Source organism: Convolutriloba macropyga, chromosome 5, assembly GCF_964194025.1.
Source record: "Convolutriloba macropyga chromosome 5, txConMacr16.3, whole genome shotgun sequence".
In the NCBI taxonomy this organism is placed as follows: Eukaryota; Metazoa; Xenacoelomorpha; order Acoela; family Convolutidae; genus Convolutriloba; species Convolutriloba macropyga.
The window spans coordinates 13,579,983-13,606,835 of NC_134472.1; the positions used below are offsets into that span (position 1 = coordinate 13,579,983).

The 26,853-nt window shown below is 33.7% G+C and overlaps 1 protein-coding gene across 5 annotated transcripts in view; it reads right to left on the minus strand.

Annotated features, from left to right (window-relative positions):
• Nucleotides 1-9,536: 9,536 nt before the first annotated feature.
• The window catches only part of LOC142339816 (uncharacterized), a 62,739-nt gene continuing 45,422 nt past the window's right edge, over nucleotides 9,537-26,853 (minus strand). For 4 of the 5 annotated variants that reach the window (XM_075390107.1, XM_075390106.1, XM_075390105.1 and 1 more), the window contains 5 exons: nucleotides 21,162-21,476; nucleotides 20,616-20,810; nucleotides 19,854-19,969; nucleotides 18,987-19,169; nucleotides 9,537-9,733 (listed from right to left, as the gene is read on the minus strand). In XM_075390107.1, coding sequence (XP_075246222.1) covers nucleotides 9,547-9,733; nucleotides 18,987-19,169; nucleotides 19,854-19,969; nucleotides 20,616-20,810; nucleotides 21,162-21,476 — 996 coding nt within the window. In that variant the 3' untranslated portion in view covers nucleotides 9,537-9,546. The remainder of the gene's footprint in view (nucleotides 9,734-18,986; nucleotides 19,170-19,853; nucleotides 19,970-20,615; nucleotides 20,811-21,161; nucleotides 21,477-26,853) is intronic. The other variant, XM_075390109.1, reaches the window with a different exon arrangement.

The window sequence follows — 26,853 nt, forward strand, 5'->3', positions numbered from 1 at the left end:
TTGCACTTCTCTATTGAATTTTTTTGTTTTTGCCTAATTTTCTTGTTGTTTTCATAGCCATAAGACTTGTTGTGATGTCTTATTGATAGCCTATGCGTAGCAAGCATCCCCATACTCCTATTGAAGCATATTTGAGCGTATTTATTGACTTTAGTTGAAATTTATTAAGTTTAATGGCTGTTAAGAGTTTAAAAATAATTTTTCGAAATTTTTTTTGAACATTAACAAATCTTTAAATTTTTGTCAACTGTTAGTCAATCTCAGTACTGAAAGAACCCACTTGCTTTCAACCAAAACTGAAGTAAATTTTGTTGGCCGTTTTATCTTCTAACTATTGATTATATGACTTCAATAAAACAAGAATTCAAAATTTCGAAAAAAAAAAATTTGGATATTTTCGTATTATTGGTTACTTTTGAAGTCTTATCACATTATCCAAATATTATACACATTATCCAAATATTATTCTAATCGTATTGGCTTGGAAAAGACATTCAGAGGATCACAGATAAAGGTTTCAGAGAAAAGCTAATGGTTTGAATGTCTTCAAAATTTTCTTCTCGCACTTTTCTACTGAATTTTGGATTTCGCCTGTTTTGTTGTTGTTTTCATAGTCTTCAGACTTATTGTGATCTCTTATTGATTATCTATGCATGACAAACATCTTTTTCCTGCCATCGTTTTTTTCTGAGCTTATTTATTGGCCTCCGTTAAAAGCTTTTGTGTTTAATGGCTGTTAAGTTTGGAAAAAAATGATTTTCAAAATTTTTTTTGAACATTAACCGATCCTAAACTTTTTTCGTGGACTGTCAGTCAGTCTTAGTACTTGCATGATCCTGTTTTATTTCTAGTGCAGCCAAATTTAGTCTGGTTAGCCTTTTCATCTTCTACCTATTATTTTTAAAACTTCAATGCCACTAGTTTTCATATATTTTTTTTAAACTTTCGGTACCTTTTTCTTATTTTTGGATCCTTTTGAAATCTTATCACATTTTTCTAATACTAATGGTTCCCATTGGTTTTAGGGAGACGTTCAACGGATCATATTTAAAATTTTCAGAGAAGAACGTATGATTTAAATAGCGTCGACACTTCCTTCTGGTACATTTCTAATGAATTTTTTTGGTTGTTGCCTGTCTTTGTTCTTGTTTTCATCTTCAATAACTTGTTTCAACATCTTATTGACCAAATATGATTGGCAAACAAACCTGCGGTCCCATGGAGGCATAATATAGCGGATTTAATGGAAATATATTAAAATTATTGGCGTTGATACTACGAGTTTTCTCAAAAATTTCATGGTTCTAATGTATTTGTTCATATTTGATTTTTTGAAACTGTATTGATAAAAAAAGAATCCCATAGCTGTTATAAAATTAATTGAACATATAAAAGTCTGTTGTGAAAAGTTCATTTTCTAATGCTTTCGACACTTTTTTCGCTAAATTTTTTTCTTGAAATTGCTGTTTTTGCCTGTTTTTGTTCTTTAGTTAGCCGTAAATTGCTTACAAGTCTCTTAAGCTTGTAATTGAGGATTGAATAAATGATATTACCCGAATCAGTTATTCAGTTTATAGCCTTTGGTCTTAAAGTTTAAGATACACATTTTCAGACATTTTCGGTTTTTGTTGTTCTTTTCGTCAAATTGTAACCTTTTTTCATCAATGAGAGGTCACATCAAATTGCTTTTATTCTGAAAAATTAACATATCTACTGATATTATTTGTCACCGATGCTTTGTTTGTTGGACAATATGCGTTTTTCTAAACGTTTTTCGAGTGGTCATTTTTTGCGCTTCTTTTTCTCTTCTTTCAGAACAACCGCGTAGTAACAGATCCCAATGGTTTACAAATGTGGCCCAAATGAACTTATTTAATCTCTTAGTATAAATCCAGCAGCAAAGTTTGTAGAAATACGAATTGAGTTTAAAATACATAATATTCAGGTATTAGCTAATGATTTTAATGGTAGCAATAGTTTGTGTTTTCGCAAATCGCTTCTAATTTTTTAAGTTTTTCTTTCGTTTCTAAGTCTTAAACTACTCAAAGACAAGGCGATATGGTTTTGTAGTAACTTCCTAGCAATTTATCATGGATTATTAAGTTAAAGGCTAATGGTTTTTAAGACTTTTGAAACTTCTTGGTTTAAAAAATGTTGATGAGTTTTTGAATTTCGCCTCATTGATCGTTCTCTTTGTTGACTTAGTCTCATCAATAAAATTTTGCATCCGGTGTATAAAAAGGAGAAATTAAACTTGAGTAGTTAAGGTCTTATCTGACTGCATTTTGACGTTGTTACTATGTGCTTTTGAAGTTAGATATTCCGTTTTTGCTTTGTTTGTTTGGTTGTTTTTTTTGTCTCGTGGTCCTTTTAAGGTCAGATCTTATTGACGCTGGAATAAGGCATCGCATTATGTAATTCAATTAGTAGATGGGTTGTGTAACGATTGTTTTAAACTCAAACATCTATTTTTGTTATTTCTTCATTTGGTTGACAATTAAGACAAAACTGCAGATGAGGTCGGGTCGGAACATCATGTGCGACCGCACATTAACGAGCCGCGTTGTTATATTTTCTTCACAATTGCCAGGTAGACATGTTTGCGTACAACGGTCCCAGACCTTACCGCAGCCAAATGTACGAGGTCTCGGACTTCATCTCAAGAGCTCTGGATACAATAAAGTTGGACAAAAATTACATTTATATTTTAAACAAGGCTCAGAATGCGTTTGCACTAAGCCTTAGCTATCATTATATTACTATGATCGCGACACGCAATTATTGCCGAAACACAGTTCTGGCACCGTGAATACGTCTCATTAATCGATAAGACCCGTTGACTAGAAAAGTTTCAAAATCTAAAATGCTATCTTCCATTTTCCGGTCTCTAAAAAGCATCACAACAAAAGCGTTTGTTTGAAAAAAATTTGTTTAATTTTCATTAACACATTCAATTGATTTCAAGCTTTTTGATTAATATAAAATTTTTGAACAAATATCGTAAACGGCTCATGAGCCATTACCAACGTTAATGGTTTTTTTTTGAATGTCAACGTTTCGCTTATTGATAATTTACTAAACACATACAGTTTTTCATTAGGAATTGAAAGCAAGTTATTTTCAATCACTTTGGTATAAACAATAGAGCATCAATTCAAGTTTAATCCCGGAAATTCAATATCAAAGATCATAGTTTTTCAAAGAAAAACAGAAATGGGCTCAATTTCTGAAGAAAAGCAGGAACTGAGAGCACAAAAAGGAAAACTAAGAAAACTGGGAAAAAACCGAGAACAACTACAAACTGAAAAACAGAGAGACAAATAATGCAAATGAAACACTGGCAGTCGGATAGCCAAATGTAGTGGTCGAATGGCACAGTTGCGAAGAACACAAGAACGGTTTAATAAAGCACACGCAACTACGGTTCGAGGCCTACTCCAGCAACTTTTTATTTATTTTCTTGAGGCGTTTCTACCTTCCAATCAACTGCATCTAGTTTCTATCGTACTAAAGAAGAGGAAAAGGGCGCAGTGGTCAACAAAGCGTAGATTATTAACGAAAGAACAAACGTTTGTTTTCTCCGACCGGGGTTCGAGTCCAGCTCAGTTGCCTCCAGCATTCCTTATTTTAATTAATTGTTTTCCGCTATATTAACAATATGAAAAGCAACAGAACATTCAGACGTGTTAAGAGTATTCGGCCAGCTGCTCGCCTGGTCAATTCGGGGCCAAATACAACGCAGTCTTTTTCATTTTCTGTCCATCTCTTTCTTTTCTTTTTATCTGTTCAGCCAGCCGCTCGCCTAGTCAATTCCGGGCTGAACAGATCACAACTGTCATTATTGTCTTTATGCGTAATTAATGACCAACTGTTGCGCCTTCTTTTGATGCCTTTCATTTCAACTTTCTTATAATCTTACTGTTGTCCTCAACACTCCACTGATTTAAAACGAAAACATCTGTCAGTTCAAAAACAAACAAAGACTATTAGTATTGTGCTGCGCGTGGTTTTATGGTTTACGTTAGCGTAGCACATTTATACAACAATTTCTTAGTTTTGTCAATTTTATTTTAAAGTTTTTTCAAGTCAGAAACAACGCTTTCTTATATTTCTCCCTCTCTTTATCAATAATAACCGTTTCTATCATCTGCTTAATCTTATTCAACTTCGAAACAGAATTATCCGAAAACTTAGCCAGCGATCTAAGCCCCAGATAGAATTGCATCAATCGGAGAGTTGTTATAGTTGAAAGGAACGCTGAATATTTGTAGCATTGAACATGCCACGTAGCGCGGTCCGCTAATACAGCATCAGAATTGGGCGCTTCGGTTCGAAACTATCCAAATCAGTTCGACGATCTCCATTTTAAATTTGCGACGACTTGAACATTATAGAACGAAGCTTGGAAACTAAAAACTTACAACTATATAAGTCAACCTAGTGCACTGAACTAGCACCTAGAGGAACCAGAACTTCAACACGAGTGGGTTCGAATCCCACCCACGCCCATTGAAATTTTAAAATTTTGCAATTCGATTTTTTTTTGTTTTTTAAAATTTTATCATGCTTACCTGAAGAAAATATCACAAGCCTTTGACACAATTCCCACGAGGCTAGCCAAGGAAACGATATATTTTCATTTTTATACGTCAAGTTCAGCCAGCAGAAGTCCTCCACGATGCTTGAAATGGCAGAGTGCATCTGAGGCAGAGGAAGTCTTTTACTACAGTTAGATAGAACTTTCAGTTTTAACAAAAAATTCCCAAACTCAGTTTTATAAACTCAAACTCTCTTCTTACTGTGTATATAACTTCATTCACCTCTGGTTGAACACAAATTGTATTGTATATGGCTGGTATGAACAATAGAGCATCAAAATGTATTTTGCAACTGCTTTAAACAGTTAAACTTGTACCAAAACTCCAATATATGAGTTTCCAAAATAAAACTCATTCTCAAAAAAGTGGTTTGCAAAAAACAAAAAAAAAGAAACGGAAAATTCGTTTTTCCCAAAAGAACTCTGAATTCTAATCAACATATACCTTCCCTTATAATCAATTGAAATTTTTTTTTCAAAACGTGATACCAATTACAACAGACCAATCAGTTAGCCACTAGAAACAATGAAACGGGATTTTTCTAGTATCATGAATTTTCTTCAAGAAAACCAAGGATTTATTTGCATTTCAGAGTTTTCCTATTAGAGATTGAAGAAAGCTCATCATCAGAGGTGCAAGGGTAGTAGCAAGGTGCTTGTAATGTATGTGTTGTAATATCAACTTATAAACATAACATCGGAAGAACTGCTCTCGAATGAGTAGTGGCAGCTCCAACATATTGCAGCCTGATTCATTCGGGGGGGGGGGGGTGTAACTAAAAGTATGCAGGGGCTTCAAATGACCTCATTAAAGGTTATTATACAGTATTATAGTCACTGATAAATCGTAAAGGAAACAAATTACACCATTTTTGTTTTGAAGTTTAGTAGTGAACTGCCTCCACTTGAATTCAGCTCTTCAAATTTTGATTGAGAAAGAATTTTAAATCACGCAAAATGAAGGTCAAGGGGAGGGGGGTCAAAATTTGTTTGAAAAATCAAAAACCTTTCGTGCGAAAAACCCGTTTCGAAGCCAGTAAATTCAAAACGAATTCTTTGAAAACCATTATATTTTTTACACTTGCACCTTCCATCAACAACAAAAGTCTCATATGTGACGTGTAGTTAACGCGACTATGTAACAAATAGACAAAAAGAACAAAAAATGCGAAGTTAAACAGCGTTAAAATGAGTTTTTTGTATTTTTGAAAACACCTGTTTGAAAACATGAAAGCCATCAGCTATCTTGTCAATACAGAACACAGACGCATTTTTTCTTCATGAAATTCCAATAAGACCTGTAATTATCCAGGTAATTTCATCCGACTAAGAAAAGTAAAACCGACAGTTAAAAGCATTTGTAGAAAAATAGAATAAAAATTCTTCTAGAAAGGGGTGTCGAAGCAGTTAAAACCATAATCTATGCTTTTCAAGACGTTTATATGTCTAATTTTGCCTTTTTTAAGCCAGTAATGTAATTTGTGATATGTAAATAATGTGATAATGTGAAACAAACTGGATAAAAAAACGTGTAGAGGGGCCAATGGTAAAAAACAAAAAAAATGTAAATTTTTGTAACACCAAAGCCAGAAAACAGTAATTTAACACTTAATACCTCAAAAAGATTAAAATTTATTCGAATAGAAAGAACATAATGAAGAAGCAGTCTTTCTTTGATGACACTAAGCTACAAGTTGACCAAATTAAAAGAAATTGTGGCAAAATTCAATAAGCCATTGTTTATTTAAAAAGCAAACATTTTTAAAAGTCAAAACGACCATAATCTTTCCAGTAAAGAAGATGGATAGATTAATTCAGAGCTGCATAGGAAGCCATTTGACCTATCAACATTGAGTTTTGATTCGAATTGTTCTGTTCTTAAAATAACATAAAAAAGCTCGAATTTTTTTTAAAAGACCGACTGATTACAATGCGAAATTTTTTTTCGATTTTAACAGTCCAATATTGGACGAAAACCAGCCCTGCTATTGTTTTTCGTCCATTTTTAACACTGAATTGTTTTGAATGCTTTAGATCTAGATAATTTGTTAGTTAAAAGATCAAAAATGAAAGCTGCGTTTTTGATAATCATAAAGTTAGCAAAAACGGCAAATTTTTGATTTTAGACTACACTAAAGGAAAGTGGAAATAAAACTAGCTTTTTTGTAGATTACACAGATTGTGCTTGTTGTTTTGGTGTGTGTACTTTCGGCAAATTGAATCAAAGTGAACTAAAAAGATTTTTTCGAGCAATTTTTGATGAAAAAGGCCTAATTTTGAAAATCTTAGCCAAAATTTTAGCCAGAAAAAATAAATCAAATAAGTCAACAATACTTTTTTGTTTCTAAAATAAAATCAACAGTACTATTGTTAACAATTTTTACAATTTTAGCAAAATTGACGAAATTTTAGGCAGAATTCCGTAAAAGGTGAATAAAAACAACGGAAATCCGTCTATTATTCACAAAACTTCAAACCTCGATAACACCCTGTAAAAAAGATATTGAAAAAAATCCATTGAAAAATCGGTCAAGATTTTCTGAACAAAAAAAACTAATTGAGTATGTAGTTCCTCCCCCCTCAAGAGGGGTCGGAACAAAGATCACCATAACTGCCCTTAATTCCTACGCGCACCTTGGTTCCTGAAAAGAAATGGCAAATTAATCCAACATCCTTTGATCAAAAAAAGAAGTTCAATAATAGAAATAACGGATAATTACACCTGACAGACGAATTTTGAATTGGTTTGGAAAAAAGGAACGTTTTTTTTGGCTAGCAGAAACCTACTTTTTTCAATTCCTGACATTTTTTTATTCATTTTGAAGTATCAGTTTCTGTAATAGATATAACGCTTCGTGATCGTGCCTTAAAAATGTTCCAGAAAACAACGACCAAACAAGGGAAAAAAATTTACCAAAAAATTATCAGGAGAGTTTTTAGTAAAATATAATAATTTAATGATGAAATCTTTTCATTGCAAAAATCTTTTAAGCGGTTTTACAACTGACTTCAAATCACTCAAAGCGTGTAAATTAACTGCACTACACCAAGTCCGATGTGGAAGGTGAACAATTTGACTGAAATGACACATTCTTTTCATCTAGGTTGAAATGAGAGCGGCATATAGCGAAACTTGGTTGACACTCTTGTTTCTGTAAATTGAGAGAACCGCATAACTGGTCTGAGTTTAGACCTGAATCAAAAATTTAGATTGCACATCCAACTCATGCAAACGCAAAAAAATGTGTGCTCAGAATGATACTTTTTTCTCATTATCCGAAACATTCTTTGTTGAAGCTCAGACTTTTTTCATCACGAATCAGAGAATTTAGGGTTCCGATTGTACATTGTGTTCAGGTTACAGGAATCTGATGAAGTGTGCAGAATAATCTGGCATTAACTGAGAAGCGCGAAGCGGTTTCGTTGAGATTCACATTTTCAAAAAGACTTGAGCAGAGTTACGTCACCTTGGTTGAACTATAAAATTGCAGATTTAAATCCACACACTGTATAAGAGAAAATCTGGAAGAGTGGAATCTGGGACCGCAGACATTTGTTATTTAAGACATGCATGTACTTTTTTCAATTGTAGAGGGTAAACAATTGATGATTGAGGGGCAAGCGCATCTTCGGAAAAGGAGATACCATCGAGTTTCAGATTACTTGCAACCAGTATTTTTTCTAATAATTGTACAAAGATTACAAAATTAATAAGTGTTTTATGTAAAATTTAAGCGTCACAAAATGTATAGTTTCACGGAACTGCTATTATCAAAATCATTAAGTATCTGTTATGCAACGAGGTTTCAAATTAACGAGAGATTCTATGTTTTCTCTATTTTCAACTATCAATTCGACCCACCAATTTTGAAGTCGCGTTCTTTGAGCGCGCGAATTTGTATTCTTACACACAAAATTTACAACACAGTATATAATATATATATATATATATATATATATATATATATATATATATATATATATATAAAAATTCTCGAGGCTTTTTTGTTGCCTCAAATTTTCCCGCAAACTACAGCAAGACAGAGCAACATTTTTAAGTGCATATTTTCAGGTATTTGGAATTTGCTTCAAAACTACAAACAAAAACATCCTGGCTAATTTGCATAGATTTATTTTACGCGTGACTTGATTCTGGTTCAATAATTGAAGGCAGTTTCATTTCATAACTTAATTCATCAATTGCGTTGAAGCTGTTCAGCAAAATTATTAAGTTAAAGTCACTGAATTTGACATTTTTTTGCTTATGGTTCCTTTTTGTAAAGGTTATCCTTATTGACGGTTATCATTGAATAATGTAAATAAAGGAACTTTAATTGTAAATAATTAAATAATTTTGACAGTGATTGCTAGAAAATCGCTTGAAAATCTGAATCTCTCTGACCTCCACTTCTTTTGGCTTTGTGATGATGTCAGCGCTTCTGTGTTGTGAAAACCTTCAACCAAGTTTCAGTGAGACAAATAGCTAATGGTTTCTCCTGTAGCCTTTCAATAACAACTCGTTGATATTTTTTATATCTGTCCACACGTTTTGGAGCACTATTTGCGGTCTGTTTGTCATTTTAGTCTTTTTGAAGACAGTTGAAGGTTTTATGAACGTTCAAACTGAGCTACTTTGGAAACCGCAATGCAGAGGCTTTAGAGCATTTATAAAAAAGTATTATATATAATTTCGGTCTTGCATCTTATCGTGGAAAGAACTAAGAGGTGAGACATCACCATCAAAATATATTACGTCAAATGTTCGTTAGCCAGGAAAATATTTTTTACTACTTGAAGGAAACCTCTCAGAATTTTTGAATTCTCATTATTAGTAATTGTGCAAAAATGAATAGCTGTATGCGTATAGAGAAACAAAGAAAAAATATCCAGGGCCAAATTCTTTTTAAAGTTTATTCAGTTTTGAAAACGATTATAGAACAATAGAAAATCTATTCATAATTCTGCAAGTAATTTAGTAATGTAACAGAAATGCTATATGCACCTAAATGCAGTTTATTAAAAATCGAAGTCTTTGAGATAATGATCAGGTGTGCTCTGTTCTGTTTCTCATATCTGTTCGGAAATGACTCGTTTGACGTTGCTTTTCCTCTGTGTTGATTGTCATCACCATCAAGACTGAACCAATTAGCAAATGCGTGAAAAGTTTAATCATTTAGTTTACATTCGCAAATTCTTAAGGTTCATTTTATTTGAAAAATAAGTCTTTGTTCCCCGAGAGACCTAAAGCCCCGGATGCGCACCCAAATTTTGGACAAGAAAAGAACAAACGAAAGAACCGAAAATGGAACTAGTGACAAAACGGAAGATTTTGCCCGGCTGATCATAAGGGGGAAAGGTAGAGTATATGTCACTCTACTTTCTGGTTGGTTCTAGGACTGCTCATATATTCACCGAAACACACACACACACACACACACGCACGCGCAAACTCAATCAAACGCGCACACACACACACACACACACACACACACACACACACACACACACACACACTTTTACCATGTTTCAAGATATAATGTGAAATGAACATAAATAAACAAAATTGTCAAGCAAATTTGTCAAGCGAAAAATTTGCATAAAAAAGACACACACGTTTACAATAATTGCTATGAACTTCGTTCAAGAGCAATTAAAAAACAATAAATATTGAACGTCGAAAACAAAAAATATTACTTAGGGTTTTGTAGTCCCATTTTTAGCTGTGGTCGATTTATATTGATTGTAATGGACCTATGAGTCATGAATATAGTTCTTAATATATCGCCGGCTTTGATTTCCTTTGAAAACTATGTGAAAAATTGCAGATAGACACTAAAGTTTTTTCTTTTCAGCGGATTATTCGTTTACAATCCGCTTGATGAGCTGAATTTTCAACAAATTTTGAAACAAATTGTCAAAGTTATTGTTAACAATTGTTAACAGCACTAACCAACGCATTAAATGGATAAATATGCAAAATCTTTTTGCTGAAAACACATTTTTAGCGGCTGTCAAACAATTTTTTGCGGCTGTCCTAACATTTTTTAGCGTTTTTAATCATAATTAGTTGATAATTTCACCTCTTCTCCTGCATAGTTTTATCACATTCCCTACACAATTTGCAAACTTTCATCGCTTATTTTAAGCAGTTTAAAACCTACACAACATTTACTAGCCGAGCCGTTTCACAACCCAGTCTACAGAAAAATCGCCTCCTCATCTACTTCAAATGTGCTACGTGTCAGCGAATTTGTGAAGATGTTTGCTGCTTTTGTAGTAAAAAGACATGTTTGCTGGTTTCTATTCATTGTTCAGCGCATTTCTTACAAACACACAAAGGAAATTAAGAAATTTAAGCTTTTCCATACTTTTTTAAACAATTTCAGCTACTAATGTTCTGCACACTTTTGACCATTTTCTAGTACACTTTCTCTGCTTACGGTGCTTCACTAACAAAATTTCCAGAATTTAGTCACCTTTTTTCAGTCATTTGTAATACTAAGAGTGAACATATTTTTCTTTTTTGTAATATAAAGAAACAATGAAGGTCCTTCTCTGATGTTGTGGGCAATTTATTTATACAAATAAATAGAGTCTTAGTTGCATTTGTGTCTAAATGCAAAAAATGAGCACTTTGGAAAAACATTTATCCTAGGATTAACCAAACTGTGAAGATATATAAAGTCGTGGCAAGCAAAGTAAAGGAGTGTTTCGTGAAACATTCAATCCTCCTGGAACGACTCAAGGAGTAACAGTTGCCCTATACCTAAAAGATAAGGTATTACAAAAATCCAGGCTGAAAAACAACCTTTCTTGGGAAACTTCTAACTTGCCAATAAAATTGCTTGTGCTCATAGGGCCCGAGTCGAATAAATTGAAACATAAATTTAAAGTCTGAGGTAGGAATTCGGTTCTAAGGTAGTTGATCAAAAGCATATGCGAATGAAATTTCAATTAGCAATCGGAAAAATTACCAATGATAATTTTATTATTATGGCGCCATTTCTACGCTTGAAGTAATTAGCATATATTGAGAACACTAATCTATACATAATATATTTGAGCAAACAAAATTATTAAAAAAATACGCTAGTTGTATTGTGTTTTTAAAAAGTTGTCATATTTGTAGTCTCAGTTTTCATGGTAAGTAAATACTAAAAAAAACTTTGGCTAAGCAACCTGAAAAAAGACCTTAAATTATGAGAAACGTTCAGGTAGTTTTGCCTAACCTAAACTTACCTTCACTTACCATAATACTTTTATAAGATTACCTATGCGAGCTCAGATTTACAACCCGTTCTACAGAAAATTGACTCCTCGTTTACTTCAATTGTGCTATGTGTCAGCGAATGGGAGAAGATGTTTGCTGCTTTTGATGTAAAAAGACATTTGCTTTGGCATTATAAAGATTTAAAGAAGGTCCTTCTCTGATGTTGCAGGAGCACTTTATTTATACAACACTTGTATTCGGAGTCAGTTGCAAAAAGATTGTCTAAGATCAGAGGTGAATAGCTTGAATTTTATAGAAAATTGTGCATCTTAGTTGCATTCGTGTCTCTGTGCAAATATTGAGCACACCGCAAAAGCATTCCTCCTAAAGTTTAACAAACTGTGGAGATATTGGCTTAGTATTCAAAGTAAACGAATGCTCCGTGAAACAATTAATCCTCCTGGAACAACTGAAAGAAAAAATTTAACTATACGTAAGAGATATTGTCTTACGGGAACCTTGGCTGAATATCAACTTTTTTTGGAAACTTCTAACCTGTCAAAAAAATTGCTTGAGCTCATAGGGCCCAAGTTAACTAAATTGAAACGATATTTTGATAGCCTGAAGTACTAATTCGGTCCTCACTTACTGCATTAGAAGCGTATGTGAATTAACTTTTAATAAGCAATTGGAAAAGTTGCCAATGATAGTTTTAATATAATGGTGCTTTTCTTCCGGAGCGGTTTTTTTGTCAACTTCATCCCTACGCTTGAAGTATTTAGTATATATTGAGAACACTAATCCATACGTAACATATTTGAGCGAAGAAAAATTAAAAAAATACGCTAGTTGCAAAGTGTTTTTTAAGAAATTTTTATTTTTGTAGTCTCAGTATTCAAGGTAAGTTTACACTGAATAAACTTCAGCTAAGTTGACTGAAAAAACACCTCAACTTATCAAAAACGTTCAGGTAGCTTTGCATTACCTAAACTTACCTTAACTTACCATAATAATCTTAGCATTCACTTTCCGAGCTCAATTTCACAAGTCGGTTTACAGAAAGTCGACTCCTTGTCTACTTCAAAAATTTTGGTATGTGTCAGCAGATGTGAGAAGAAGTTTGCTGGTTTTGATGTAAAAAGACATGTTTGCTGGTTTCTATTGATTGTTCAGCGCATTTCTTACAAACACATAATGAAAATTTAAAAATTTCAGCTTTTCCCTTTATTTTCCACACTTTCAGCTATTAATGTTTTGCACAATTTCCACAGTTTTTGGCATATTTTCCTTGCTAACGGCGCTTCTCTAACAAAGTTTCCAGAAGTAAAGAACTTTCTCAGACAATTGTAATAGTTAGAGTGAATATATCTTTTTGGTAAAATAAATACTTAAAGGAGGCCCTTCTCTGATGTTGTGAGCACATTATTTATACAACAATTGTTTTTCGGAGTCATTTGCAGAACAATTGGTTACGATCACAGATGAATGGCTTGAATTTTAGTGAAATTTGTGATTCTTAGTTGCATTCATGTCTCTGCGGAAATATTCAGCACACCGAAAAATCATTCCTCTTATGGTTTAACAAACTGTGGAGATATTGGCGTAGTAGTCAAAGTAAATGAATGTTCCGTTGGCTGAAAATCAACTTTTTTTGGGAAGTTCTAACCTGTCAAAAAAAATTGCTTGAGCTCATAGGGCCCGAGTCAACTAAATTGAAACGATATTTTGATAGCCTGAAGTACTAATTCGGTCCTCAGTTACTGCATTAGAAGCGTATGTGAATTAACTTTTAATAAGCAATTGGAAAAATTACCAATTATAGTTTTAATATAATGGTGTTTTCTTCCTGAGCGGTTTTTTTGTCAACTTCATCTCTACGCTTGAAGTAATTAGTATATATTGAGAACAGTTATCTATACGTAACATATTTGAGCGAAGAAAAATTTAAAAAACACGCTAGTTGCAAAGTGTTTTTTAAGAAATTTTTATTTTTGTAGTCTCAGTATTCAAGGTAAGTTTACACTGAACAAACTTCAACTAAGTTGACTGAAAAAACACCTTAGCTTATCAAAAACGTTCAGGTAGCTTTGCATTACCTAAACTTACCTTAACTTACCATAATATTCTTAGCATTCACTATCCGAGCTCAATTTCACAAGTCCGTTTACAGAAAATCGACTCCTTGTCTACTTCAAAAATTGTGGTATGTGTCAGCGGATGTGAGAAGATGTTTGCTGGTTTTGATGTAAAAAGACATGTTTGCTGGTTTCTATTGATTGTTCAGCGCATTTCTTACAAACACACAATGGAAACTCAAAAATTTCAGCTTTTCCTTTTATTTTCCACATTTTCAGCTACTAATGTTTTGCACCGTTTCCACAGTTTTTTAGCATATTTTCCTTGCTAACGGCGCTTCTCTAACAAAGTTTCTAGAAGTAAAGAACCTTTCTCAGACATTTGTAATAATTAGAGTGAATATATCTTTTTGGTAAAATAAATGCTTAAAGAAGGCCCTTCTCTGATGTTGTGAGCACTTTATTTACACAACAATTGTTTTTCGGAGTCATTTGCAGAACAATTGTCTATGATCACAGATGAATGGCTTGAATTTTAGTGAAATTTGTGATTCTTAGTTGCATTCATGTCTCTGCGGAAATATTGAGCACACCGAAAAATCATTCCTCTTATGGTTTAACAAACTGTGGAGATATTGGCGTAGTAGTCAAAGTAAACGAATGTTCCGTGAAACAATTAATCCTCCTGGAACAACTGAAAGAAAAAAAGTTTAACTATACGTAAGAGATATTGTCTTACGAGAACCTTGGCTGAAAATCAACTTTTTTGTGGAAAATTCTAACCTGTCAAAAAATTGCTTGTGCTCATATCATAGGGCCCGAGTCAACTAAATTGAAAAGATATTTTGATAGCCTGACGTACTAATTCGGTCCTCAGTTACTGCATTAGAAGCGTATGTGAATTAACTTTTAATAAGCAATTGGAAAAATTACCAATTATAGTTTTAATTTAATGGCGCTTTTCTTCGTGAGCGGTTTTTTTGTCAACTTCATCCCTACGCCTGAAGTAATTAGTATATATTGAGAACACTAATCCATACGTAACATATTTGAGCGAAGAAAAATTTAAAAAATACGCTAGTTGCAAAGTGTTTTTTAAGAAATTTTTATTTTTGTAGTCTCAGTATTCAAGGTAAGTTTGCACTGAATAAACTTCATCTAAATTGACTGAAAAAACACCTCAACTTATCAAAAACGTTCAGGTAGCTTTGCATTACCTAAACTTACCTTAACTTACCATAATATTCTTAGCATTCACTATCCGAGCTCAATTTCACAAGTCGGTTTACAGAAAATTGACTCCTTGTCTACTTCAAAAATTGTGGTATGTGTCAGCGGATGTGAGAAGATGTTTGCTGGTTTTGATGTAAAAAGACATGTTTGCTGGTTTCTATTGATTGTTCAGCGCATTTCTTACAAACACACAATGGAAATTTAAAAATTTCAGCTTTTCCTTTTATTTTCCACATTTTCAGCTACTAATGTTTTGCACCGTTTCCACAGTTTTTTAGCATATTTTCCTTGCTAACGGCGCTTCTCTAACAAAGTTTCCAGAAGTAAAGAACTTTTCTCAGACATTTGTAATAATTAGAGTGAATATATCTTTTTGGTAAAATAAATGCTTAAAGAAGGCCCTTCTCTGATGTTGTGAGCACTTTATTTACACAACAATTGTTTTTTGGAGTCATTTGCAGAACAATTGTCTATGATCACAGATGAATAGCTTGAATTTTAGAGAAATTTGTGATTCTTAGTTGCATTCATGTCTCTGCGGAAATATTGAGCACACCGAAAAATCATTCCTCTAATGGTTTAACAAACTGTGGAGATATTGTTGTGGCAGTCAATGTAAAGGAATGTTTCGTGAAACATGTATTTTTCTTGGAACAACTGAAGGAATAACAGTTGAACTATACGTAAGAGATATGGTCTTACGAGAACATGTGCTGAAAATCAACTTTTCTTGGAAACTTCTAACCCGTCAAAAAATTGCATGTGCTCATAGGGCCCTAGTCAACTAAATTGAAATTATATTTTGAAAGCCTGAAGTAGTGATTCGGTCCTCAGTTACTGCATTAGAAGCGTATGTGAATTAACTTTTGATAAGCAATTGGAAAAATTACCAATGATAGTTTTAATATAATGGTGCGTTTCTTTCTGAGTGGTTTTTCCTCGACATCAATTATACACTTGAAGTATTTAGCATACATCTAGAGCATTAATCTATACAAAATAATTTTGAGCTAACAAAAGTTAGAAAATAAGCTAGTTTCCTTGTGTTTTTTCAAGTATTTTCTTGTTTGTAGTCTCGGTATTCAAGTTAAGTTTACACTAAATAAACATCAGCTAAATTTACCTGAAAAAACACCTTAATTTACCTGAACCCTCAGGTGGTTTTGCTTTACTGATTCTACCTTAACTTACCTGATATTTACCAAAGAGCACTTGAAAATTTAAGGGGACACTACCCTGATTTTCACCTGAGCATACGATAAACTTACCTGAAAAACGTCTGAACAGCTGAGGTAAAATTACCTAAACCTACCCAAAAAATTTTCACAGTTTACTATAAAATGAAAAGTAAAAATATCTGGAAGATGCCTGCAAGTCACCTTAAAAACAGCTTTGTTTTAACCTGACCTTTTAAGGTAAGTGATAATGATTATTAGGGTAACTTTAACTTACTAATTAAACAATGAACAAATATCAAATACTGCCTTCAATCCACTTTTAAGTCATTGTGACTACTCTAGTCAATATTTTGTTTACATTTTTTGGCTAAGTTAACCGAAAAGCCATAATGAATAAAAACGTTTTGGAGAGAATTAAATTGTCTTTGAGTTTTTGCTTTTGGATGTCCTTTTATATCCGTGAGTTTTACTTCAAAGACTTCAAGAGTTTTACATTCACAGGGCGGGCCTAATCAGCGACGTTCCCATTTTTGACGAACTATCAGTGTCGTTGCGATCATTTTAGCGTTAATTGTCATTAATAAGTTGCACTTAAAACTCGCCAGCGTTGAAATATATAGTTTGTTAAGTGTGGACGAATCTGGAATTTTGGTCAACCGCAAGACCACCTATCTCAATAAACATAACGAACTAGCGTCGGGTGAATTGCTCTCAAACGACCGGCGAACAGATGAGATTGCAACTTCTAGTTTTGATGAGATTGCAACTTCCATGATGAGATTGCAACTTCTAGTTTTCTAGCCTTCTTAGTACTTCAACATTATAGAAAAAAAAGCTGAAAGATGCAAAAAAGTTTTCAGGTATCGCAGTGCAGAAAAGTTCAAAACCATTTTTGGTCTTTTGGAGTTCTGTCATGTAACCCATCTGCCAGACTTAAAAAGTTTCGTTGGCCAGTAATGATCGAAAAACTCAAAGGAAAAAATTTACAAAAATATTAAAATTAATTGCAAATTTTAACAAAGTCTTGCTATAAATCGTGATATTATAATCTTCAGAAAGATTTTTTCATTGTCTCAAGAGACTATGTATTATCCCTATTTAAGCCTTAAATAGTTTCACTGGCTCATAAAGATCCATAAACTTGAAACATAATAATAATTTTCAAAAAATTTAGTCAAAAAATATTGATGACCACTCCTTTATCGCTAGAAACTAAGCAGCAGCTCATTATCAAATCTTGGAAGAGTACCCTGGGTCCCTGGTGCCGGAAAAAGCAAAAAAAAAAATCAGAAATATTGAAAAAACTTATAATTGCTTAAAACTTAAGTATTTTTTATTAAATTGCTTAAATTCGTGAAATTAAAATCTCGAAAAACATTCCACTACATCTGGAAACTATGCAATAGGCTATTATCAAACCCTAGAGGAGAATTCTTGGCTAGTGAGGCAGGAGAAACATAAAAAATGACAAAAAAAATTGCTAAAAATTGTGCTATTAAAAAGTTGAAAACCAATCCACGGCCAAAAAAAACTTCCCAGTAACCTGTTACCAAACCCTAAAGAAAGTTTTCTAGCCCCTGTGGCTTCAAAAAGATGAATAATGACAATAAATATGAAAAAAAAAATAAAAAAAGCAAAAAGAATGCTAAATATCGTGATGTTTAAATCTCAAAATACCTTCAATTACATCTAAAAACTATGCTGGAACTTATTATCAAACCCTAGAGGAGGGTCCTTAGCTCTCGAGGATAGAGAAATTTAACAATTGTCAAGAACTTTCAAAAAACCCTGAAAAAAGTTGCAAGACTTAAAAAAAAGTTTTGATGAAATATGTGATATTAAAAAAATGAAAGCTATTCCCTGGCCAATTAAAAATGTTCACTAATTTACTATCAAACCCAAAGTGAAGTTTTCTGGTCCCTGGGGCTGAAAAAATTTATATAATGACAAAAAAATGTCAAACAAATTGACAAGTTTTGTCAAAAAATGCTAAAATTCGTTATGTTAAATTGTTGAAAACTAATCCATTACTACTAGAAGCTATCCAGTAACCTATTATTAAAACCTAGAGGAGGTTTCTTGTTTTTTAGGGCTGACAAAACTCAAACATTGACAAAATTTGTCAAGAAAACCTGAAAAAAATTGTGAAGTTTAGTATAAATTTGTGCGTTTTTATTTGGAGTACCAAAACATATAGCTCTTAAAGTTCTCATAAAAAGTACTTATGTCTTGCAAAAGACCCCTTTATCAACTTTAACAATTGTCAATTTTAGACTGGTCCAACAAAAAGTTTGAGAAATGACGGAACAGCACGAAAAATTGAAACAACATTTTGGGCTCAAAACACCTAAAAATGACTTCTCAGCCTTAAACTATGGCCTTCCCTGTAGCTTCACCACTTTAAGCAATTGAAGGACTACTAATCGCAGATAAGCGCCTCTAATGAAACTTAATGCCCGCTGGGCGCTACCTGTTTATCCCGTTTTTAAGGACGAAAATTCAAACGGGTCAGACAAAAAATCAGTCAAGCGAAAAATCTCATTACAAAAGACCAACACGACTAATATAATTGCTACAAACTTCGTTTGAGAGCAATCAATGATAACCTATGTAAGGGAACATTTTGTGTAAGTGAGAGAGCACAGCGTACTGGGGGCCCTTGGGGGGCAATACAGGAAAAAATTGTTGCTAACTCTTCAATATCTGAAAAACACAACTTCCCAACTCGGATTTCTTTCTCTTCAAATCGTACTGCAACATCTGCCTTATTTGGTAAACTATCAGGAACTTCATCGAAATCTTTCCAGTAGCACCTTCTCATTCGAGTGGGAGCATTAATTGTGCCTTCACACATTTGTGAAACTTTGTCTTTCGTTCTACAGGATTTTCTCACATTTTTCTTGCAATTTTAAGTAGATTGCAACTAATAAAGTAGGTGAGTCTAAGTATTGAAGAGCTTTTCAATTCTGAAATGGAGACCACTGTGTGACTTGATACAATCACCTACATTTAACGTTCTATAACAAAAACATGCTTCATATGGGAGGGAAAATTTCAAATCAAAATTCGCTTACGCTTTTTGTTCCACCTTGGAGCAATTATTAAAATGATATCAGGTTTTAGAGTTTCGCTCCTGGGCATGATTTGAACTTAAGTTGGTATTGGGTAAAATGGCATTGGGTAAAATGGCGTTGGATAAAATGGCAGGTTGGGTAAAACGTCGTAGGGTAAAATGGCATCGGGTAAATTGTCATGTAACCCGTCCAATCATATTCTTTAGTCTTCAAAGAAACTAAACAGGACCATGTAGTCAGACAGGTTTCCAGCGCTTCTTTCAAAATCTTATTGCAAGACTCCTGCAAATCGGACGGTTATCTGGAAATACATGGCAAAATTCTTGCAAGATCATGCAAGATAACCGTCCGATTTTGACTGGGGCAATTCAACAGTGGTAAGGTAACGTAAAGTGTGGACAAGTAAAGTAAAGATGCATTTTCTTTAAAATGTCTTTTTCCTAACTTTTGGAGTGAGAAAGTAGTAAATTCCTTAAAATTTCATACTGATGCATAAAGCATAACTCACAAATCGACCAAGCATAAGTTGGTTTGTTGTTCCATCGCAATTCACGACATCGACCCGAATTCCAAGAATCCAAATGGCTGCTGTTCAGTTCAAACTTTGACATTGAACTGTTTCCTTTCATCAGTGCACAAAAAATTGGTTTTCATGGCTCAATATATGTTAACAAGTTCATGCATTCTTTCGCACTAATTATGGTTTGTAATATTTGCTAAGATGTAAACACGAGAGAATTAAGATCAATTTTAGCATGAGTTGAGAAAGACACGCAATTTTTTCTAATGAAAGCAATAAAAAATTCAAATGTTTTCTGAACCGTTTTGTTTTTTTTGTTCAGCATTTAATATAAGGAAAAAACAGAAAGCTTCCTTACATTTGAAAGCGAGCGTATCAACACAGAGTTAGGTCTGCACCTATGAGAAAACTATGCCCGACGAAAAATGGGTATGAAAAGATCGTGCACGTCTCAAATAGGCATCCATGGAAGAACTATGACTGGAGCTTTAGTGGTTGCACCTATCTCGACTTTTCCTCTACCCAATTTTGTGCTGCTGGACCTTAACTCAGCCTAACTTTTTGCTGCCAGACTCAAGCTCGATCCAATTTTGAAAGTCTCCTTTAGCTTCATAAGATTCCTGGCAGACATTTTGTCGTTTGCTTTTATTCGGTGTTCTAAACTGGAGAGGTGCATAAATATACATTACAGAGGGTCATATTTCTAATGAGGAAAAGAAAACAGTTCCCTCTGCAACAACTCGAAGATCAGAAGTGATTGCAATTTTGTTGGCTCGGAATTTATCTGTATTTGAAAGCGAGCCATACTCAATAGCTTCTAATTGTGATGGTAATGCAATTTGGTCAATACTTCCAGCATACGCTGTGCAGTCTTTACTCCAGTTTAAGTTTTCTTTGACGTCATTGAAAACGGTCAACGTCAGCTTGGAACCCGGGTCGAGAAATCGGCGCATAATCAATGCGTCATTTTAAGAAAACGAAGCTAAAACTGTCGGATACTATAGCAGTGCGCTAGAAGCAGAAACAAATTAAAAGGTCAGCTCAATTTCAGTTGAAAACTTGCAGAATTTTTTGCACTTTTTAAGATCACTCTTTGAATAATTTCATAATTTTTTTTGCAATTCCTGCAAAAATTGAACTCACTCGTAAGCAGTTTCCAGTGCATTTGGCGCTTTTCTTACTTTACATCAGCATCTTTCTCACAAAGACTCATCGCGCTTTTCTCATTCTATTTTCTGAATTTCAGACGCAAAAATATCCAAAGATTTCTCAACCTTTGTTTTGAACTCTTCTTTTGGAGCGAATAGTTTGGGATAAAATCGTTTTCCAGGGTCCAATTTTGACACATCCCAGTTAATAACAACATCTTTGTCTTTCTCCTTGACCAGTTTGATCATCAAATCTTTGTTCGTAAGAGTTTGGTTCAAAAGGTCAAACTTGTTGACCTTCAAGTATTTGGGTAAAGTTAATGAGAAGTTGACGAGGTTCCCGATAAACGAGACCCGTGGAAGATCTTCGATTCGCAAATCGTTGTTAGGATATTTTTTCTCGCTATCTCTGAAGTCGGATGTTGTGAAATTGAAAGTGTTCTGTGGCACTTTCTGTCGTTTTCCATCCATATTTAAAAAAACCGCCGTAAAAATCAATAACTTTAATCTGAGAGAATGCTAAGAAACTCCGATCAAAGCTCGTGGTTGTCCAGAACTTTGAGTTTCAAACATTTTTAACTCTGAACTTTAGAAATTTTTTTGTTCCATTTTGTTACAAGTATGTTTAATCTATTTGCTAATGACACATTGGTGATAAATGTCACAACTGTGCTAAATTGTGTGCAGAAGTGGACTTGAAAGTGTTGTTTGTAACGATACCTGGTAATGCATAACGTACTGGGAGGCACAAATTTCTTTTTTCTAGCTGGAAAGTTTCTTAAATTTGTTTTCATCCTACATCAGAATCTCAAACAACCAAAGTTACATTTTTCTAACGATCGTATCGAATTTCAATAACACAGTCTAACCCCACTGAAAAAGTATGTATGAAACAGTAATAGTCCATTGATAAATTTTTTATGATCCCGTAAAAAAGAGGTTTGCCAACAATTGGATGTTTTAAGCACAGAAAAATGAGCCAAAACACCCTCAAGCAATTATCAATTGTCTTTTTAGTAAAGATTGATGAATGATGGAATTCAATCGGCGACCCTCAGAATGATGGAATCGGGCAATTCTCAGCTTTTTGTTTTGATTGTGAAAACTGTCAACAAAATGGTTTTGTTTTTTCCTTATTGTTAGCGAAATCGAAACGTGTTGGATTAGGAATATATAACCTTTGTTTTTTGAGCAGAAAGGAAATTAAAAGATAATTAGTGTTACTTTTATTTTGAAAATCAAGTCCTTTTCTTCTTTAGTGTAAACAATTTCTTGTTTAATTCTGTTTGAATTCCCATGTTTCTTAAAACACCAACTCATAAATTATTTGATTTTTTTTGTTTCGTTCCCCCAGCTTAGGGAGCATATAACTTTAAAAACCCCTGGGTGAATTTGCTATTTCTACATAATAACGTGCTATATGGCAATATAAAAATTGTAATTGGGGATTATAAAAAATACTGTAGGGGAAAAAGAATAGATCCAAAATATTTTTTGTTAAAAAAAATGATCATACAAAAAAACCATGTGAGCTTGGGATAAAAGAAGAATATGTTCCACGTTTCTGGGCCCAAGTTTTAATATAAAGGATTACTTTGTAATCAAAACTGCTCTCTAAATGGTTAAGCATAAAAAACTGGAAGGTACAAAGTTCCAGTTAATTATTGATTGTTGAAAAAATGATTGAACTGGTCATCTATTTGAGTACCAATCATAGCTATTCTACTTCTCTCCTTTTAGGCGGGAAAACAGTCAGCTTCCCGGAGGTTGGTGGCAGAGCAAATCAGCGCTGAATCAGTCTAAAGATATTCTTTTTTGAGATGGCCAGTACTCTGTTCATGTCACATTTACACTGGTCAGTCAGATTTTTGATTACAATTTGCGTCATGAAAAAATATGTTCAGCTAATCTCCCGCCAACAAGATTTGCTTTATATGCGATTCAAACGTCCGTGTGAGTGCTTGTGACAATCAATTTGCGTAGCTTGTCGTACCCACTGCCTCTGAGTATTTTCAGACTATACACGATAAGTTTAGCCTGAGCGAACATTATGACCTCATTATAATCAAAATGAAGAGATACTGCAAAAAAAAGAAACTTAAATTATTCTGAAGATACAATGTTTCAGAATTGAAATAAATTTTTACTTTTGAAATGTGCTGGTTCAGTGCTGGAAAGCTCTGAGACTGTAGTATTGCTAATTGGATAATTGCCGCCGCAATTACCGATACTACAGAGAGTATAATTATTTAACTGTCGACTTTGTGAACACTTTAGACTTAGTCTAAACTGACGGAATATTAAGAGAGAGCTATGCTGCGTGAATTTCGTTGAGTGAATGAATACATTATTCATAGCCAAATACTGCTGTGTATTATTTAATACACTATGCAGCGGTCCATACCGGCTGATTCACCACCGCTATTAATACGCGTAATACGTGAAGGATACTGAAGCTATCCAGGCCGCTCTTCAGCACCAATTCTGAAACGAATATATGACTAAAGACGAGTAGTAGTCGGCTCCACGAATGACCTAGGAATTGATTCGGAGCTAGTCATAGGTCTTGTGATTTTTTAGTCGTGTTGACTCAATTATAAACACGCACGAGACTAGATTTTGCTGCTGAAGGAAATCAGACCAAAACTCAACCAGCGCGAAAGTAAGACGCTAAAAATCTGACCAAAAAATTCTCTTCTCTCTCTTTCTCTCTCTGCTCTAAGAGCGAAACCACTATTTTCTCCGCTAAGCGGGACTATCTGCAGCAATTGTAAGTCTGCCAATTTTCTAACAAAAATAGAGTTAAATTATTATTCATATCCAGCAGTAAGATGGATTCAATTTCTTGATTAAGATTAGATACCCCACCATATTTTCAAGTAGGAATTAACCCCCAATTGTGCTCTATCATTTTTATCTATTTACTAATTAACCTTTGTATCTAACCAATTTTATTTTCTAGCAAATAACACATAGATTTGGAAATTAGCAAAGAACATTGTGAGCATATTGTGAGACTTATTCTAGCACGCTATTAAGGTCGCTACAATAATATAGGTTTAGCTCTAGTGTGGTAATTAAGATCAAGCGAATAAAATACCTACCACATCAGAGTTAAAAACTGGTGCGACGAGGAATAAAGAACGTCGGTTGCTCACACATTTAGGAGCCTGGTGGACTTTTTGTGGCTAGTTTTCCAAACCAAAAACCCAGAGGTCACACAGGTTCTATGGTAGGGCCACATACCGCGCTATCCCAGTACCTGTGTGAGATGTTCTAAGATTCTGAACGTCTCAATTACGACCGACTAAAAGAGACGGGTTCTCCCCACAAAAGAACAGTCCACTGATTTAATAACTTTGAGCACCGGTTCTTTGCTTCTCAGACCCAGATTTTGACACTGTAGGTTGGTTTTTTAAGCGCACACGTGAGTACATAATTGTGTATCATAAAAAGACGTATTTGTACTCCCCCCCGCACAAAATTCGACAAGACCGGTCACATTAATGTTACTTTTAGACTAAATAATTGTGTTCAACTTAACCAAATCTTTAATACTGTTAGCATAACGAACTGTACTATCCCCCCTAGTCCTATATACGAAATCATACATCAATATTCATTAATCTAGCTCGCATTTATTGTCCGTAACTTAACCTTAGCGTGTCCTATACATCTTAACTTTTGATTTATCATCTAAATTGTCGAACTTATCATCCTCCAAACCCATAGTATTGCAAAAACAAATTGACCCACGTGCAAATAAGCCTAGTTTAACGTTGTTTTGCTTCATTATACATGCATAGTGTACCTTTTACTGTATCTAAAAGTTAATAAATCACTCTGATAGCTACAAATAACGTTGTATTGTTAACCAAACACCCCAGCAGTCACTATAACGCCTCGATTTAGCCCCCCAATTTCCAAAAATTTCATAGTTTTGAGTTAAACAAAGTTGGTTCTATGAGATTTTTAGCCCGATTTTGCCTATTTTCTGCCTAATTTAACAGGAATTTATGAGAATTCCTCCTAAAATCAGCCAATTTTACAGAATTTTTCACAAGAATTGTCCGGAATAAAGTGAAAACTTTTAAATTTTATTAGATTTTTGAAGAATTTAGCCCTGTTTGGTGTAGAAATTGTGTGTTTTTTGCCTAAACTCACCTCAGTTTTGACTAAATAATTGAGTATTGGTGCCAAAATCCACTAAATTTCACCAAAATAAGCCCAGATTGTTCTCTAAAATTGCCAAATTAAGCTCATATATTCCTAAAATTCACTTATTTAGACCAAATTTTTTTCAATCTTTACCTAAAAAGTGCCCGATTTTAGAGCCTTTAGTCCTAAATTTGCCCATTTTTGACCAAAATATTTCAGTTTTTATCTAAAATTCATACAAATTAATCGGTTTTAATCCAGAATTTGCCTGAAATTAACCAATAACTAACTATATGTAGTAAATTTTGACCACAATTTTTGCTTTTAGACACAAAATTGAAATAATTTTAACCCGAAACTATTAGATTTGACCCAAATTATTGACATATTAGCCCAAAATTGTCAAAAAATTGTCAAGTTTAGCCAAAATTTTCCCGATTTCACCCTGTTTCATTAAGAAAACACCCGCTTTTGGTAAAGAATTGTCAAAATTTGCCAAGATTTTACAATATTTTGTCTAAATTGATCTGGTAATTGATCAAAATTGACCCAAAATTGTCATTTTTTGCCCAAAATTAACCCAAAATTCACTCAGGTAATCCAAAAATTGCCCAGAACTTGTAAAAAATTACCCAAATTGAACCACAACAAGTGAAAAATATCTCATTTTGGATACAAATTAGCGGTACAAATCTCAAAATTGGCCTCAAAATTCCGAATAATTTCCTGAAATTCGCCAATAATCCTGAAGTATGACTAAATATTCGAACACAGAAACAAGAAAATAGCTATTGAAGACTATTAACGCCTGTTTTAAGTTCATATACTAATAGAAATATAGCGTTTTGTCCAAAACTAACCACCAAACCGGCAAACTTAAAGGAAATAACACGATCTTTTCGTGCAACCTTTTTCAGTAAACGTTCCCTTTACTGGTATTTTGTAATATTTAAGTTTCTCCTTCGTTTTTCTGAGCCATATATTCGATTGCACTTGTTGGGTTACGTATAATTCTGCTACAAATTCACTTCAACAAATTTAAATTTCCAGTTTTTGCAAAAAGTTTATGGAATACCTAATAGGAGACAAACAAATAAGTATTAAGGATAACTCAGCAAACTGTCGAGTGCTCAAATACGTCACTGACGTTGAACAATCATACGTGACAATAGTCTACCGTATCAAAAGAACAAAAACTGTTGGTCAAGTAACCATTTTCAAAGCTGAAAACACCTCTTTAGATTATTTGTTTAATAGACTTAATAAACGTGGCTCAATCATCGATTTACAATGTATGTACACTCTACCACACGCTTCCAATAAATAAGTGAAAGCAGCCAAAATCTGAAATTAGTACCCTTGCCAGATAATAAACTCTATAAGTTTGAAAAAGTGTGCATGTTTTCACCCACACTACCTGACTTTGTTAAAGAAATAATCCAAAAAGAAATAGTTTATTGTGTTCTAATAAGAAAATCTAATAGCGATAATCAAATCATTTCCTATCGAGTCAGAGTATATAGGCCAATACTAACAACCGCCTACTCTGAAAGCAATCAAAAACCAAAATTTTGTCAGTCAGGAAAATTTTTCTGGATAGAATTTCGACTAACCGAAGATGGTTGCTATCAACGAATGAACAAATGCCCATAATTATTTA